Source organism: Eucyclogobius newberryi, unplaced genomic scaffold (assembly GCF_026437365.1).
Source record: "Eucyclogobius newberryi isolate DKJ021-1_F unplaced genomic scaffold, fEucNew1.0.hap1 SCAF_7, whole genome shotgun sequence".
Classification (NCBI taxonomy): Eukaryota; Metazoa; Chordata; class Actinopteri; order Gobiiformes; family Gobiidae; genus Eucyclogobius; species Eucyclogobius newberryi.
In genome coordinates this window covers 26,000,262-26,014,821 of record NW_027316389.1, presented here as the reverse complement: position 1 = coordinate 26,014,821, position 14,560 = coordinate 26,000,262, and the positions used below count along the sequence as shown (strand labels likewise).

Here is a 14,560-nt window from a genome sequence, read left to right as displayed (position 1 = left end):
AGTAGCTCTCCGTAAGGAAAAGATTGGAGCCCTCTACTTTAGATAGAAGGATCTAGTGAACCCAGATGATAACACAAGGACATTCACGCTCCTCTCACAAAGAATAAGGTTTTGAACTTCAAAGTACATGAGGTGTACTTGATACCAATGGCTATGCAGTAAAAGTCCATCCATGATTCCAGAATGCACTGTGCTCTCTGCTGGATGTTCCTGAGCTCCCGCGTGGCTCGCCCCTCCCTCCTCCAAACAGACATGGCCCCTTCTGGCCGGTCCGCCGCTCTGACCGTCTGTGGGACGTCCCGCGAACACGTAGACACCTGCAGGGCACAATCACATACATGGTGGGACATACTGTATGATACAACGCTGCCAGATCCATGTTCGTACGCACTGACAGACAGATAACCTTCACTTACACATGTCTGGGTCCCATTGTCGTCTGTGTGGAGGATTGGCGAGCGAGCACAGAGGAGATCATGGGCCGTATCACAAGAGAGTGTATTAGTCTGCAAATAAGGCTGAAAGAATAGATATAACTTATGTATCATTATATTATCTTCATTTAATTTCAAATTGCAACACCAATCACCATTTTGTTAGCTTTGTTGGAGGGTGATAATGCAGAAATGGGAAGTTTTACAAGTTCATTGTCACATTTAAAGCTGAGAATGGCAGAAGTACCACTGAACAGGGCCATTGATATTTCATCAGAAATCTAAAAAACAAAAATGTAAACATAGGTCATTGATTCAGTCATTCTCTACATTTCCTGTCTGCTGTGGTCTATCAAACATAACGTATTTATTCTTGTACACAATTACCGTATTTTCCGGACTATAAGTCGCACCTTTTTTCATAGTTTTGGCCGGGGTGCAACTTATACTTATATTTATACTTATATACTTATACTTCTACTCCGGAGCGACTTATATGTGATATTATTTGTTATTTTCACACTTGCAACCGCATTTCACACTCCAGTGCAACTTATATATGTTTTTTTCTTCTCTATTATGCATTTTTTGGCTGGTGTGACTTATAGTCCAGAAAATATGGGTAACCAATTTCCTGCGTCGTTCTAGCCCGATTCTCGATTGTTTTGAGGCCACAAAGTACACACAAAGTACAAGTAGCATTTTACCCTGATTACAATCCTTTTGGAGAATCTGGTAGACCAGCTCCACTCTTTGGTTATGCGGCCTCTGTGGTCAAACATAAGTCCACCTCCCTGGTCCCACACGGCCGAAATGGCAGAACTGGAGGATACATCACACATGTCACATACTGCACAGACGACTAAACATTACAGAACCGCTTTGCCCTACTGTATACTCTACCTGCTGTGTGGGTGCATCACAGAGCCATGTCCAAACGCTGTAAGAGTTGCAATGATCACAGGAGGGTCACTATCAGAAAACACATTGGAGTAAAACCCTCCAGGAGGCTGACCGGAGCAGCTCTGGCACACCGCCATACAACCAGACGGGTAGCTGAGGAGGCAGGTCAGAGAGTCACAGGTCAATTGCAGCGGCGTGATTTCCATATGCCTCATAGTGCATATAAAGCACTCAGACAACAGCCATTGAATAAACATGATGTGGTGAGATAGGTACTATATTATGGAGGAGCCGTCGTTGATCCTGTAATGCAGCTTCTGTTGGTTTGGAGGGTCCGGCAGCCGCGTGTCAGGGATACAGGGCAAACCATTTAAAACAGCCCCTGGACGGGCTTTGGTCATCTGGCTTTTCTTACACTTTTCTGGCCGTGGTTGTCTATAGTGGCGCAGTAATAGTGGCTTGTTAGACTTTGATGATGAAACTCTGTGAATAAATAGAATAAACAATTTTCAAAACATGTGAATACATCTTGGAAAGAGACTCCAGTGAAATAGTGACACTAGTACGCACTGGGGGCCTTTTGCACTCTGTAGACGCTCCAGGGCCCACTTATACAAAGGGATGTCCTCAGTGCATGATATCTGCTGTTGCATTATCCAGTCTAAGCACAAATGAGAACAATAAAGTACAATTGTAAGCCTTTTTTGTTACCAAATCTGATGTGCAGTAGATTGTCCCACCTTGATGACTGCTGCTCTGGTTTAAAATGGAAAAATGAAGAGATGTTGAGCGGAGATCTGCAAAGGAAACGCAGTAATGTATAATATAGTTCAGACAATCCAAAGACTGGGAGAGTTCATTGGGATTAAATTATAACTAATGCAAGAAACACATACAACTTATTTTGTTCTTTAGGCACATAAATACAAAAAGTATAAAATGTCCTTAATAAGTATGTGCTTTGAGTTTTTTCCACAATAGAATACATAAGAATACCATTGTTTTGGGTTTTTTTGGCTTATAGGCCATTATTTGCCTTTTCTACGTACATCATGTCACCTCTTTCTTTTTAATACTGAAATATTACTTAGAACAGATTCATTTGATGCATTATCAATTACTTGGTGGACGAACTTGGTGCTGACTGGCAAAATCATTTTTTTAGCCACTTTCATGCCTATTTAAAAAGCCTTAATACAATAATCTCGCAAATGGATACTAGTTCACATTGGCGTGCTTCCTCTACCTTTACATGCGCGGGACTTTCTCTTCTTCACACATCCACTGGTGCTGACTTGCGGTTTAACTTGACAGGTGGCTACATCTCCCTCTCGTTTTAGATCGGTTGGCAGGGGTTGTGGGGATAAATCTATATTTGATGATACCAGAGATTCTTTGTATTTCTCTGCGTGTTGCGGAGCAGGCAGCAGCCGGGCCCCTGCGGTCAGCTCCTGCCAGGTGTAGTGGAGGATGTTCACAAGCCCGTGAGGAACTCGACCTTCAGCGCTCCACTTGTGTTGTGAAAGAACATGAGCCAGTTCACTGAGTAACTGTGGGGCTGTGCGCTTGTACGCGTCCATCACGTCCTGTTCTTTTAGGCTAAAAACAGACGAAGAGATCTCAGGTCTATCCTCCTCTTGTGCATCACCTGGGAGCACACTGTTCAAAGAGACCAGAGGAGAACTTTACGAAACATACAGAACTTAGGTCAGTCTTTCAAACTATGATTTAAATTATGTTACAACAATTGATTAATGGTCTGGGCTGGACAAATTTGCTGTACCAAGATTAAACAAGGAGGATTCTAAGGACTATAGACTATGTGGTTAACCCTATGAAAAAAGCCAATGTGGCCCAGTGGATATTGACAAAACCATAAATCCCGATAATGACAGAAATGTGTTAAAATGTGTCTTTAAACATATTAACTGAGGTTCAATGGTCAGAAAATGTTTCTCAAATACAATCACAATTATAATTATTATTATTTTTATATATTGCCCTCCTCTACCAATAGTTTGAGAACCACTCTGGGCTGTCTCTAAACATCTTGGGCCTTGGAGTCTTGGCCAAATCCATTTAAGATTGAAGTGTAAATCATACCTTTTTTCAAGCCTGTTTGTTATGGGACTATCTCAGCTTGGGGCCCTCTGTAATTACCCCATTGTAGCAGCTCTGAACCCACTGCTCTAGAGTGTGAAATAATAGACCTAACGTTACCTTTGGTCTTTGTTTTCTGTCAGCCATTCTTCCCTAGTATTCTCCCCGTTCAGGTCCAAGTTAGTGCGTCTTCCTTTATTTCTGCGCCTTTGTCTTGTTGGCTGTAAAACATAAAAAACAATTTAGTTCCAACGTTAGATTTCAGAATAAATAACGAGTGTGTGGAAACCAATCCAACTCTTATCTCACCTGATCAAAGAAGTACACGGGGCCAATAGATGTCGTCATGGTTTTAAAAAACAACGTGCGCACAGGGGTGAGCGCGCGAGCCTGTTATTGCAGTGCGGCCCCTGGCGCCCTGCCCTTTAGACCCTCATTGTGTGGTGCTGTGCGCCTACGTTTACACGAGCTCCCCGGAGCGAGCAGCAGGAGCCGTCGCCTGGAGACACAAGTTCACGGACATATTACAGGTCACGTGACACTCGGGCGTTCTATTGCCATGGGTAACCGGAGAAGACGAGGTGTGAATGAGTACGAGTCCCATGAATGAAAGACTAAAATTAAGAATGGCACCTATAAGAAATATAAGACGAACAGATAGCAGATGTGGAAGCATAAATAAATAAAAAATAATGAATTAAAGAAAGAAAGAAAGAACGTTTGCAACCTCCCTTAATTAATAGATCAATTACAAATGTATATTTGATTTAGTAACGAAACTAATAATTATAAGAACGTTATTTAAAGAAAACAAATATTTTAAAAACTGAATTGTTTATCGATCCAACAAATACATTCAATTGTTAGGCTAATTGCTATGGCAACGGTCCTAATTTCTCCTCTTTCTTGAATCCCATTCGGCTGTCTCGCTCCACGCAGCACCCACAGCACCCTGCCTCTGCCCCTGCCTCTGTCCCTGCCTCTGCCCCTGCCTCTGTCCCTGCCTCTGCCCCTGCCTCTGTCCCTGCCTCTGCCCCTGCCTCTGTCCCTGCCTCTGCCCCTGCCTCTGTCCCTGCCTCTGTCCCTGCCTCTGTCCCTGTGACCACTGGAGGCTCTCAGCGCTTATGCGTCACTTCATCCACAGTCTGTGATCATGGCGGAACCGGAGCCAGCGCTGAGCGAAGCGGAGCCGCAACTTCTCAACGGGGACGGTGTGAACGAGGAGCCGGAGGACGCGGACACATCAGAGAGTGTCAAGAAAAGAAGAAAAAAGAAGAAAAAGAACAAGACTGCGGGGTTAGGTAAGTGCGCCTTTGCTTTAGTGCGGCAGTTGTAGCGCTTGAAGTGTTATCTTGGCGCGGGGCAAGAGCAGCACATGCGGGACAGTTTCCAACCTGTGAGAAGCATGAGCTGTTTTAAGAAAAGGAAATTGGTGTTTGTTTCATCCTGGTGTAGTCGTTTGAAAAGGCAGCGGTATCACAGAGAGGTTTAATCATATAATGCACTTTGTCAGTTCTCAAACTTTTAATGGACTACTTTATTTAGCCTAATTGACTAAAATTATTCTAAATTAGGATTTCAACACCCAGGTCTAAACCAAGGAATTTGAATAAACTATTCCAAATGGGTCAAAGCTTAAACTAAACCAGGACTAACTGAGTGACAAAGTGACAAACACTGGGTAAGCATAATAAGTCTACACCACCATACCTTCAGTGGTGCCTGACCACAGTTTGAGAACCATTGTAATATTCATCTCCTTTTATAGCTGTAGATGGAGCTACATTGGTGCATTGGTGTGTTGTCTAGTTTTTGTAGATTTGTAGATTTGTCATTAGCTGTAATCTGTTGAACCTGAGTCCCATGTGTAAGGCTATTGCTGCAGGGTATAGCCTACACATGCCCTTGAGAATATTGACTCTCAATGTATAGAATGAAATTATGCAGAGACTCTGCCAAGGTCTGAAGGCACTTTCTTGGACTGACAAACCACCGGTAATTTACTCATTCCGCTGAACGTGTGCGTGGGGAGGACTCCTGTTCCTGTTCCAAGGATTCACCAGAAATGTGTGACTTTGCAGCAGGGACAAATGAAGCTGAAGGGGATGGAGAAGCCGGAGGTTTCACTGATGTTACAAAACAGTTGGAGCTGCAAACTCTGGAGGACAAAGAGCGGGAGGAAGATGGAGAAGAAGGTACTCCTCACCACGGCAACCGCATCACTTCAGCATCAACCACAGCTTTCATTGGGTTTAAACTTTTACACCTCTAACGAAGTAACTCTGCGGTATCTGTTTTCTTCTATATGCCTAGTCAGATTATATGACTAAATATGACATGATACATAAAATACGCAAATATTTAACTATTTTGCCTGAGATGTTTAAGTGGATGTGATAATTAAGATACACAAAGCAATTTTGCAAGGACATTGCGCTCTGCATAGGCCTTCATGACAAAAGACTTTTCATTTAGTAAGTATTGCTCAATTTCTTGATCTAAACTTAACAAAATAAATACATTTTATAGATGGAGATGAAGCCGAGAACTCAACCTCCAAGAAGAAAAAGAAGAAGAAAAAGAAAAAAGGATGTAAGTGTTGTTTGTTGAAAAGGTGTGGTCCTTATTCAAGCCAATGAAGTGAAATGTCATTTATTAAACAAGAATTGCTTTGCGTCACTCTAAATCACTTTAGGCAAATACAGCAGGCTCACGTGCAGGTTCAAACTAATTAGTGTCAAGAGAGATTCTCATTTCAGGACGCGGAGGACAAACTCTGTGGACCTTTCACGTCAGGCAGGTCTCAGAATTGATGACAAAACTCATTACCACTTCAGATCAGCCACTCAATAAAACTATAGTCAACTACAATAAGCTTCAAGTGATTTCCGTGTGACCCTCAAATGTTTCACACTAGCTACAACTTTGACCAAACAAGGTCTAATATAGTAAAAGAGCAAAAGTTACCAAATAAAAGTCAAGCTAGTTGAACAAAACAAGGACTATAACCAGACGTAACTAGGTCTAAACTAGAATAATACCAACAAAATGTGTAAAGCCAGGACTTACCAAGGACTGAATCAGAAAAAAAACTGTATCCAGGGCAATAAAATCTAGATAAACCCATGACTGAACCAAAACAATGGCTACAACAGGAGTACAGGAGTAAATCAGGATAAATGTCTGTTAGTTGGTTTTTCACAGACATTTTACACCATCAAAACACCAGACAATCCTCTGTTTGATCACCAGTTAATTATATATACGTTTCACCGCTACAAAATAGTTGGTTCAATGAAAACTCGATCAAAGTAGCTCGCATACCAACGACAGAGGACACAATTCCAGAGCCACGCCCCGACCATAGCGATGTATTTAATGACTAAGCGCTATAGGTTAGACTGCACTCATAATGTCTGTCTGAGTGAAAATGATCCATTTGAGAGATAGACAGACGATCGGTTTTACGGTTGTGTTTTTGCCCACTCATTTTTTGCTGATTTCATGTGCCTTCTCCTTGTCTCTATCTGGGCCACAGTGAAGGGACAGACTGACCCTCCCACAGTCCCTATTTGCGAGCTCTATCCCAACGGAGACTTCCCAACAGGAGAGGAGTGCGAGTACCCCCCCTCAAAAGACGGGTACGTGACCTCTACCTAGACTCATACTCAGCATTGCATCATAGCTATTTATTTTGGGCTCTTTGTAGCAGCTTTTTATGTCACTCAATGGAACAAGTTGTACTATTCATTTCCTCATTCAGAGCAAGTGGTGCATCAACACATTGTCCACCTGTAAAAGTGCAGCTTTTGTAGCATGCCTGGGGAGTGTAGTGGTGCTAAAAATGTACACATCTATTTAATATGTTATTCAAGGATTCAAATGTACTCATGTCATTGTCATCCTTGCGGTAGAAGCTCATTTCTCCTCCCGGCAGCTACACGTTGTAACCTTGTTGATAATGTCTCTTTAATGAGGAAATAATGAGTGGCTCTTTGCCCTGGGGTTGGGTCCACCTCCCCTCAGGCGCAGTGCAGCGTGGCGGACCACCAGCGAGGAGAAGCGTGCGCTGGACCGGGCCAACGAGGAGATGTGGAGCGATTTCAGGCTGGCAGCAGAGGCACACAGACAGGTCCGCGCCTATGTGAGGAGCTGGATCAAACCCGGCATGACAATGATTGACATATGGTGAGGACTGGTATCATTTTATGACGAGAGGAGAGGTTCCAGGAGCACCATGGCAAATATCCTGGGTTAAAAAAAACTAAAAAAAAACTTCTAAAATGATTATGTTCAGGACTTCAGTGTCTTTTGTCTGTAAAGAGATCAGAAATGATGTAATCAAACTGCAAATAATTTCAGGAAAACTGCCACATAGTAATAAGAATTGTAAATGTGGAAATTTTAACAAACAACTTGCTCATGTTAATAGTTGCACATGTGATAAAAATGCCATAATGGTTCTAGTTGCCAATGTAAACAAAGGTAAACTCGACGATGATTACAGTGTTACTATGTTATCATCAGCAGTGTCAAACTCTTCTTTATCTGTATATTCTCTGTATGTTTTGGCCAATATAAAGCTTTGAACTGCATGTTGCCTTTAACACGACAGGCTCCCCAGCTCTATATCAAAGTGGTGCACAATTAACTATTATCTACACTAATCTGATCGTAGTACTTATACAGAGGTCAGGCAAGTCCTTGGGTTCTCCTCACTTCACGGTGGTGTCTTGTTTTGACAGTGAGAAGCTCGAGGACTGCTCCAGAAAACTCATCAAAGAGGACGGACTGAGGGCTGGTCTGGCCTTTCCTACCGGCTGCTCCATAAACCACTGTGCTGCCCACTACACGCCCAACGCTGGGGACCCCACCGTGCTGCGTTACGATGATGTCTGTAAAATCGACTTCGGGACGCACATAAATGGTAAAAGACCGCAAAGTATTGACACATTTACACACATTTATCTAGATGTAGGAGCAATGTGGACTGTAAACACTGCTATGTACTACTTTTTATGTTGATGGGTGTAAGGGGGCTTTGAATTTAGATTGCCTGGGCATTTCACTTTCACTTTGACTTATATTTTGTAGCATGGCGGCAAAAACGTCACCATCGTAATGGCATTTTGTCTTTCTAGAGCTCTAATTTCTGTATTCAGACATTTCAAGTGAATGTTTCAGGGTGTTTTACTAAAGCTACGGCTCTTCCAGGTCGAATAATAGACTGTGCGTTCACCGTCACGTTCAATCCGAAGTACGACCGGCTGCTGGAGGCCGTGAGAGACGCCACCAACACCGGCATCAAGGTAACGCGACTGTCTCACATACAAACGGCTCATTAGTGCCGCTTTAGACAATTTATCCTATGTGTTGTTTCCAGGAAGTGAGCCTAGTATCAGTCATAGCATACTCCAGGGATCAATTATAGCTCCTTGAGATACAGATAAGTGATGAACCTGAGGAGGTACAGGTAATTATGTAAATGAGATGAGATTTGTTGCCTAGAAGAGAAAGTGGAAGTGTTCAGTGCCCAAAAAACAAAACTTAACCTAACTCTAACACAAAGAATGACATAATAATGTGCCCTAAACATGATCAGGCAGAACATTACGACCACTGACTGGTGAAGTTTACTGTAATAGGCAATGACCATTTGCATAGTTTGTTAGAAGCAGGACGCATTTTTTTAGAACAGCAAAAACTGCACAACAACATAACAACAACAACAAAATAAGAGGGAATACAATAAAAGCACAAGCAAAACAAATAAAACCGGGAAAAAATGTAAAATAAACACACACTGGACATAAGTTAAAGGAGGAGTATCAGGTTCAAGATAATTGTCCCATTTTGTCCATTTTCTTTTAAATGTGTCTATTTTTAAGTTGAGTCCTGAGGTCGTTTGTTCTGTCTGTTATGATATTTGTCCAGTTCTGTTTCGTCGGGGCGGTTTGAGTCAGTTTTGTACGTTTTTATGTGCTCACAGAATAAAAGCCAACTGCATAACGGCATTATGTGATAACATCCCTTTACAGTGCGCTGGGATCGACGTGCGCTTGTGCGACGTGGGCGAGACCATTCAGGAGGTCATGGAGTCCTATGAAGTGGAGATAGATGGGAAAACATATCAAGGTAAAGAGAGGTCGTTCATCTCCGTCCTCATTACAGGTTCGATGCTATTTCCTCTCTGTTTGAGCTCTGGGAATATTCTCTTTCTTTACAGTGAAGCCAGTCAGGAATCTCAACGGACACTCCATCGGGCCTTATCGAATTCACTCGGGCAAAACAGTCCCTATTGTCAAAGGAGGAGAGGCTACACGGATGGAGGTCAGTGCAATTACAATGTAGTCCAACCTTTTGACACCTTGAATCCAGAAGCTTCTTGTCCAGTATTGTGCATGAGTAATTCTTGAAGAAGAGCGGACTTAACATTTAAACGTCTCTGGATCTACATCAAGTTTTGTCCTTTACCAAGTGCCACACGTTCTGTATCATAAATTCCTGTGGCGTTTTTCAACAGCAAATCACATTTTTTACCATTGCATGTAGACTACTTGGATAGAGTTACTTTTGGGTGTGGACAGCTGACCTGTTTTACTGCTCTTAACAGCTTCTTTGCCACTCTCGTCAAGACTTAAGTACTCCATTAAAGGAATTACCGGCCACATTCTGTAGCAAGTACTTAAAAGTCCTGCCCTTTATTCTTCTGTAAGAGAAATAAATCGTCAGCTTGAGAGTTAATTAAGAGTCTCTGAGAAGCATGGCTGCACACACTTTCACAACACTGCAAACTGAATGCATTTCACTTCCTTTTCACATTTCAGATGAGCAGTGTTAAAGGAATCAATTGTAACATAAAAACATAACTCAATCTGAGCCCATTTTTAACTCAATCTGAGCCCATTTTAAGCCTGATGTAGACTTGGTTTGGTCCTACTTTAGTCATTGTTTAGTGCTGATCTTGTCTAGGTTTAGGTTTACTAAATTGGAAGCCACGAGTAAAGGTGGTTTGGTTTTATATCTAGACAAGATGATTTAATCCTATTTCAATCATAGCTTTGACCTAGTTTAGGCCTACTTTAGGATACGTTCACATTTTGTCTTGATTTGGTTCTGGTTTGAGCTCAGTTTAGGCCTGACGTAGACTTGGTTGGGTGCTGTTCTAGTCCTGGTCTAGTCCTGACCTTGTCCACTCCTTGTTTAGACACAGTTGAGTCACAGTTTTGATGTGATGTGTGCAAGTGGGTCCGATCACACTTGCAAAACCACCATGCAGGACCACCAGGACCAAACCAAACCAAAATTTTAACTAAACTGGGCTCAAACCAAGTGTTGACAGACCCTCAGTCTCAACTTTGTTCTTGTTTTAGACTAACCAGACCCTGGTTTAGTCCTTTGGTTTGGCTCGACCTTAGTTTAGTCCGGCTTTAAAGCAATGCCTTGTTCTACCCTGCTTTATTATCTGTTTTAATATTGTTTTATTCAATTATGATGTAATCCAACCTTGTTAATCCCATTATATCATTGACTAAATGAGCTTTTGACAGATTGGTGGTGGTGGTGGTGGTGGTGTAAACTTAGGAAACCCTTGGAGGAGAGTATTTTTTAATTGTCAAGTTGCTGTGTCAAGGCCTTTTCACATTATAGTTTGTGGTAGTGGTATGTCTAAGGGTAATGTGTCTCCTTGCTGATGAGGCAGGTTGCAGATTGTATTTTTAGATGAAGCGTGTTTTCATTTTGTGCGCTGTTACCTTGGTTCGGATCAGTAGAGTGGCAGCTGGGCGTGCCATGGGGCCGCTCGCACTCTGACTGATTATTGAGGCAGAGGGAGGGTGTCGCAGTGTTATCAGCTAATTCCATAGGGCCAGAACAACTGCTACGCTACGATAGATACAAACCACCAATGAGAGCCAGCCCATCACACTGAGAGAAAGCACAGCAGTGTCCTTAATCGAGTACAGTCACGAATGTCAGCACCTTACATCTTAGGCTTTATGTCAAATTTACTCTCTGTCCCTGGAGTCGTTTTGTCCTCACACCCACTCAGTCCTTGACACTGTTGTCGCAATCAGTTTATTACACAAAAGGGCAAAATGAAGAAGGATGAAACAGTTTTTCAAGTCTTGATTAAATACAATATAATGTAAAGCTTAAACCTTTAGACAAGGATTAAACAGCCTCCTTAGTCCTGGGTTAGTCATACCGTACTCCTGTTTTGACCCACTTTGGGATGTCTCTTTTTAGTCCTAATTTAGGCATGTTTGAGAGTAAGTTGCCTCGTTTAAGGTAAATAAGGGATACTATTTTATTCAGAAATGTATTGATCTGGGAATAAAATCTGAGAAATTCTTGCCTTGCTTTACACCTGGTTTAGCACTGGTTTGGTCCCGCTTCTTTGTGGTAATGATTTAACCCTTTTGTAAGTGGTATAGTCAAGGCAAAGTACACAAAACACAATACATTTATGTTAATGATTTATATTAATAATTACCATATTTTTTGGACTATAAGTCGCACTGGAGTATAAGTCGCACCAGCCAAAAAATGCATAATAGAGAAGAAAAAAACATATAGAAGTCACACTGGAGTATGAAATGCGGTCGCAAGTGTGAAAATAACGAATAATAACATATAAGTCGCTCCGGAGTGTAAGTATATAAGTATAGATATAAGTATAAGTCGCACACCGGCCAAAACTATGAAAAAAGGAGCGGCTTATAGTCCGGAAAATACGGTAATTACAGAAATGAACAGTATGTTGCAGAGTCTTGACTGTTCTTGTTCTCAGGAAAATGAAGCTTATGCCATTGAGACTTTTGGCAGCACTGGAAGAGGCGCAGTTCATGACGACATGGAGTGCTCTCACTACATGAAGAATTTCAATGTGGGACACGTGCCAATAAGGTTTGCACTCATCACTGTGTATCATTGATTATGTGTTCTATACTGAAAGGAAGCGGCTAAGAAAAGAAAGTGGCTTCTTATGTGGCCAATATGTAGATCTTACTTCCTGTGTAGCTGCTTTGGGAGCTGTATGTTCTCGGTCAGTGGTGCAATGCCGTACAAACCGCCACTAGTGACACAGGTTGTGACTTCTCCCTGTGTTGTAGACTTCCAAGGGCTAAACACCTGCTCAACGTCATCAATGAGAACTTCGGGACGCTGGCGTTTTGTCGTCGCTGGTTGGATCGTTTGGGCGAGAGCAAATACCTCATGGCTCTGAAGAACCTGTGTGACCTGGGCATCGTGGACCCCTACCCCCCTCTGTGTGACATCAAGGGCAGCTACACGGCGCAATACGAGCACACCATCCTCCTCCGGCCCACGTGCAAAGAGGTGGTGAGCAGGGGAGATGACTATTAAAGCATGCAGCTGTGCAGGCGAGATGTGCCACAATCTGATGAAAATATGCAACATGGATTTCCAGTGCTTTTTAATTATCAAAATGGCTGATGTCAAACAGTTAAGGCCAAAATGATTCTTTACCAGTTTGAATTTCGAGTTAATTTAGGAAATAATGATGAAAGAAAACTATGTGGAAAAATCCAAAGTGCAAAATGTGAATTATTTATTATTATTTGAGTCTTACTGAGACTTTTGTGTATAGTTTAGGTTGTATGAAGCCATGATGTGAATACATATGGGTAAAACTGAAGCTTTTGATTTGTATAAGAACAGTATTAATTTTAAAGTTAAAACATAAGGGCATATCTGAAGAAAGTGCTGTTGCCATTTTATTTAAACGTTTATGTGCTGCTTAAAATATGCAAGATGATAATGTAAAAATATGCAACAAAAAAGAAGAAAAAAGGGGTTTGTCTTAAAACCTTAATGCTCTGCTGTATTGCCTTGTTACCAAGGAATTAAGCCGCCATGAAATGTTTATATTTCTATATTTTGTTTCATTTAAGTTTTAAAATAAATTGTTATAAATCTGTTTTTGACTTTTCTGTATTTTAATTCAAGCTATTTTTGATGACTTGAACTCCAGGGGGCGCTACTGAAGCACGTGATATGAGATATGCTCTTACAAAACATGCTCATTTTTCTGTCTAAACCTAAGAAAAACACCTACAAAAACACAATAAGGGAAATGTAATTCATTGAATTTATAAGATGACACATTTCTATACAAACAATACAGTTTATAAAATATTTACAAACTCACATTTCTGGTAAAGTACATTCATGCAAGAAAATGTAACACTTTGTCCTCATATAGAAACGTCTTTGGGACAAGGACACAGGGAGAATGATGTCATAGCTGAGGAATATACAGTGTCCCGTTTAGAGTCAAGACACTGGGCTATTCTGAACGTGTTGCAGTATTTTTTCAGGACAAAGGAGCCAAAACAAGAACCCTGCCCACATGTGCCCTCTTTTCTCACACCCACTGGTTTCACACAATCCAGTTTACGATATCGACAGAGGTCTGGGGAGGACACAGTCTGAAGATTACTGGATTTGAAAACCAGGGTTGAAACAAGATCTCAATTGTATGTGAGGGAAATTTACAAAACCTAACTAACTAGATGCAAACATTTGTCATTGTTGATAGTTTTCTCAAGATCAAATGTGTGGATCGTATCAAATAGTGCATCAGGTTTGTCATTAATATGCAAAACTGTAGTAGGATTATGATTATATCTAAATGGTTGGAGTATTATTGTGCACGTACATCATTTCAGCAGTATGGGGTGGTGTATTGAGGTGTACTTCTACTATTTTTTGCTGACTTTTTAAATCGTTTTTGGTGTTTTCACTGCACAGTCTTCTCTTTGCCAAGGACATCTAATGCAAACAGAGCTCCCCAGTTCGAAGATTTATCACCAATTTCAACGAGACAACAAGGTGCTTTTGCAGTAAACACCACAGCCTCAGTGTTCAGGCTCATCACCTTGAGTCAAAACGTAAAGTCAGGAAATATTACTTCAAATTGACTCTGCATTCCTTCCTTTTTAAGAACAACATGCCTGAAGTCATTGGGATTTCAGAGGGTATTGTGTGGATCAACGTCTTTATGGTTCTCTTTTTTTCTCATGGCTTCTTAGATCCAGTGTTCATCTTTTTTGCTGTGGCTTGAATATTCTGTACTGCCTTTTTGTAATGCATGGTCCAGT

The 14,560-nt window shown here is 41.5% G+C and overlaps 2 protein-coding genes across 2 annotated transcripts; one reads left to right on the top strand and one right to left on the bottom strand.

Annotated features, from left to right (window-relative positions):
* Window positions 1–568: 568 nt before the first annotated feature.
* On the bottom strand, window positions 569–1,814 carry LOC140348495 (uncharacterized protein C3orf20-like). The gene is made up of 4 exons (XM_072434431.1): window positions 1,614–1,814; window positions 1,338–1,490; window positions 1,142–1,256; window positions 569–715 (listed from the first exon to the last, which is right to left on the bottom strand). Exons 1-4 carry the CDS (start codon window positions 1,736–1,738, stop codon window positions 569–571), a joined length of 540 nt encoding a protein of 179 aa, XP_072290532.1. The 5' UTR covers window positions 1,739–1,814.
* A 2,695-nt stretch (window positions 1,815–4,509) lies between these two features.
* On the top strand, window positions 4,510–13,376 carry LOC140349185 (methionine aminopeptidase 2-like). Its single transcript, XM_072435429.1, has 11 exons — window positions 4,510–4,738; window positions 5,519–5,632; window positions 5,967–6,029; window positions 6,976–7,078; window positions 7,464–7,625; window positions 8,183–8,364; window positions 8,652–8,746; window positions 9,476–9,572; window positions 9,664–9,767; window positions 12,229–12,344; window positions 12,551–13,376. Exons 1-11 carry the CDS (start codon window positions 4,591–4,593, stop codon window positions 12,801–12,803), a joined length of 1,437 nt encoding a protein of 478 aa, XP_072291530.1. The 5' UTR covers window positions 4,510–4,590; the 3' UTR covers window positions 12,804–13,376.
* The last annotated feature ends 1,184 nt before the right edge of the window (window positions 13,377–14,560 follow it).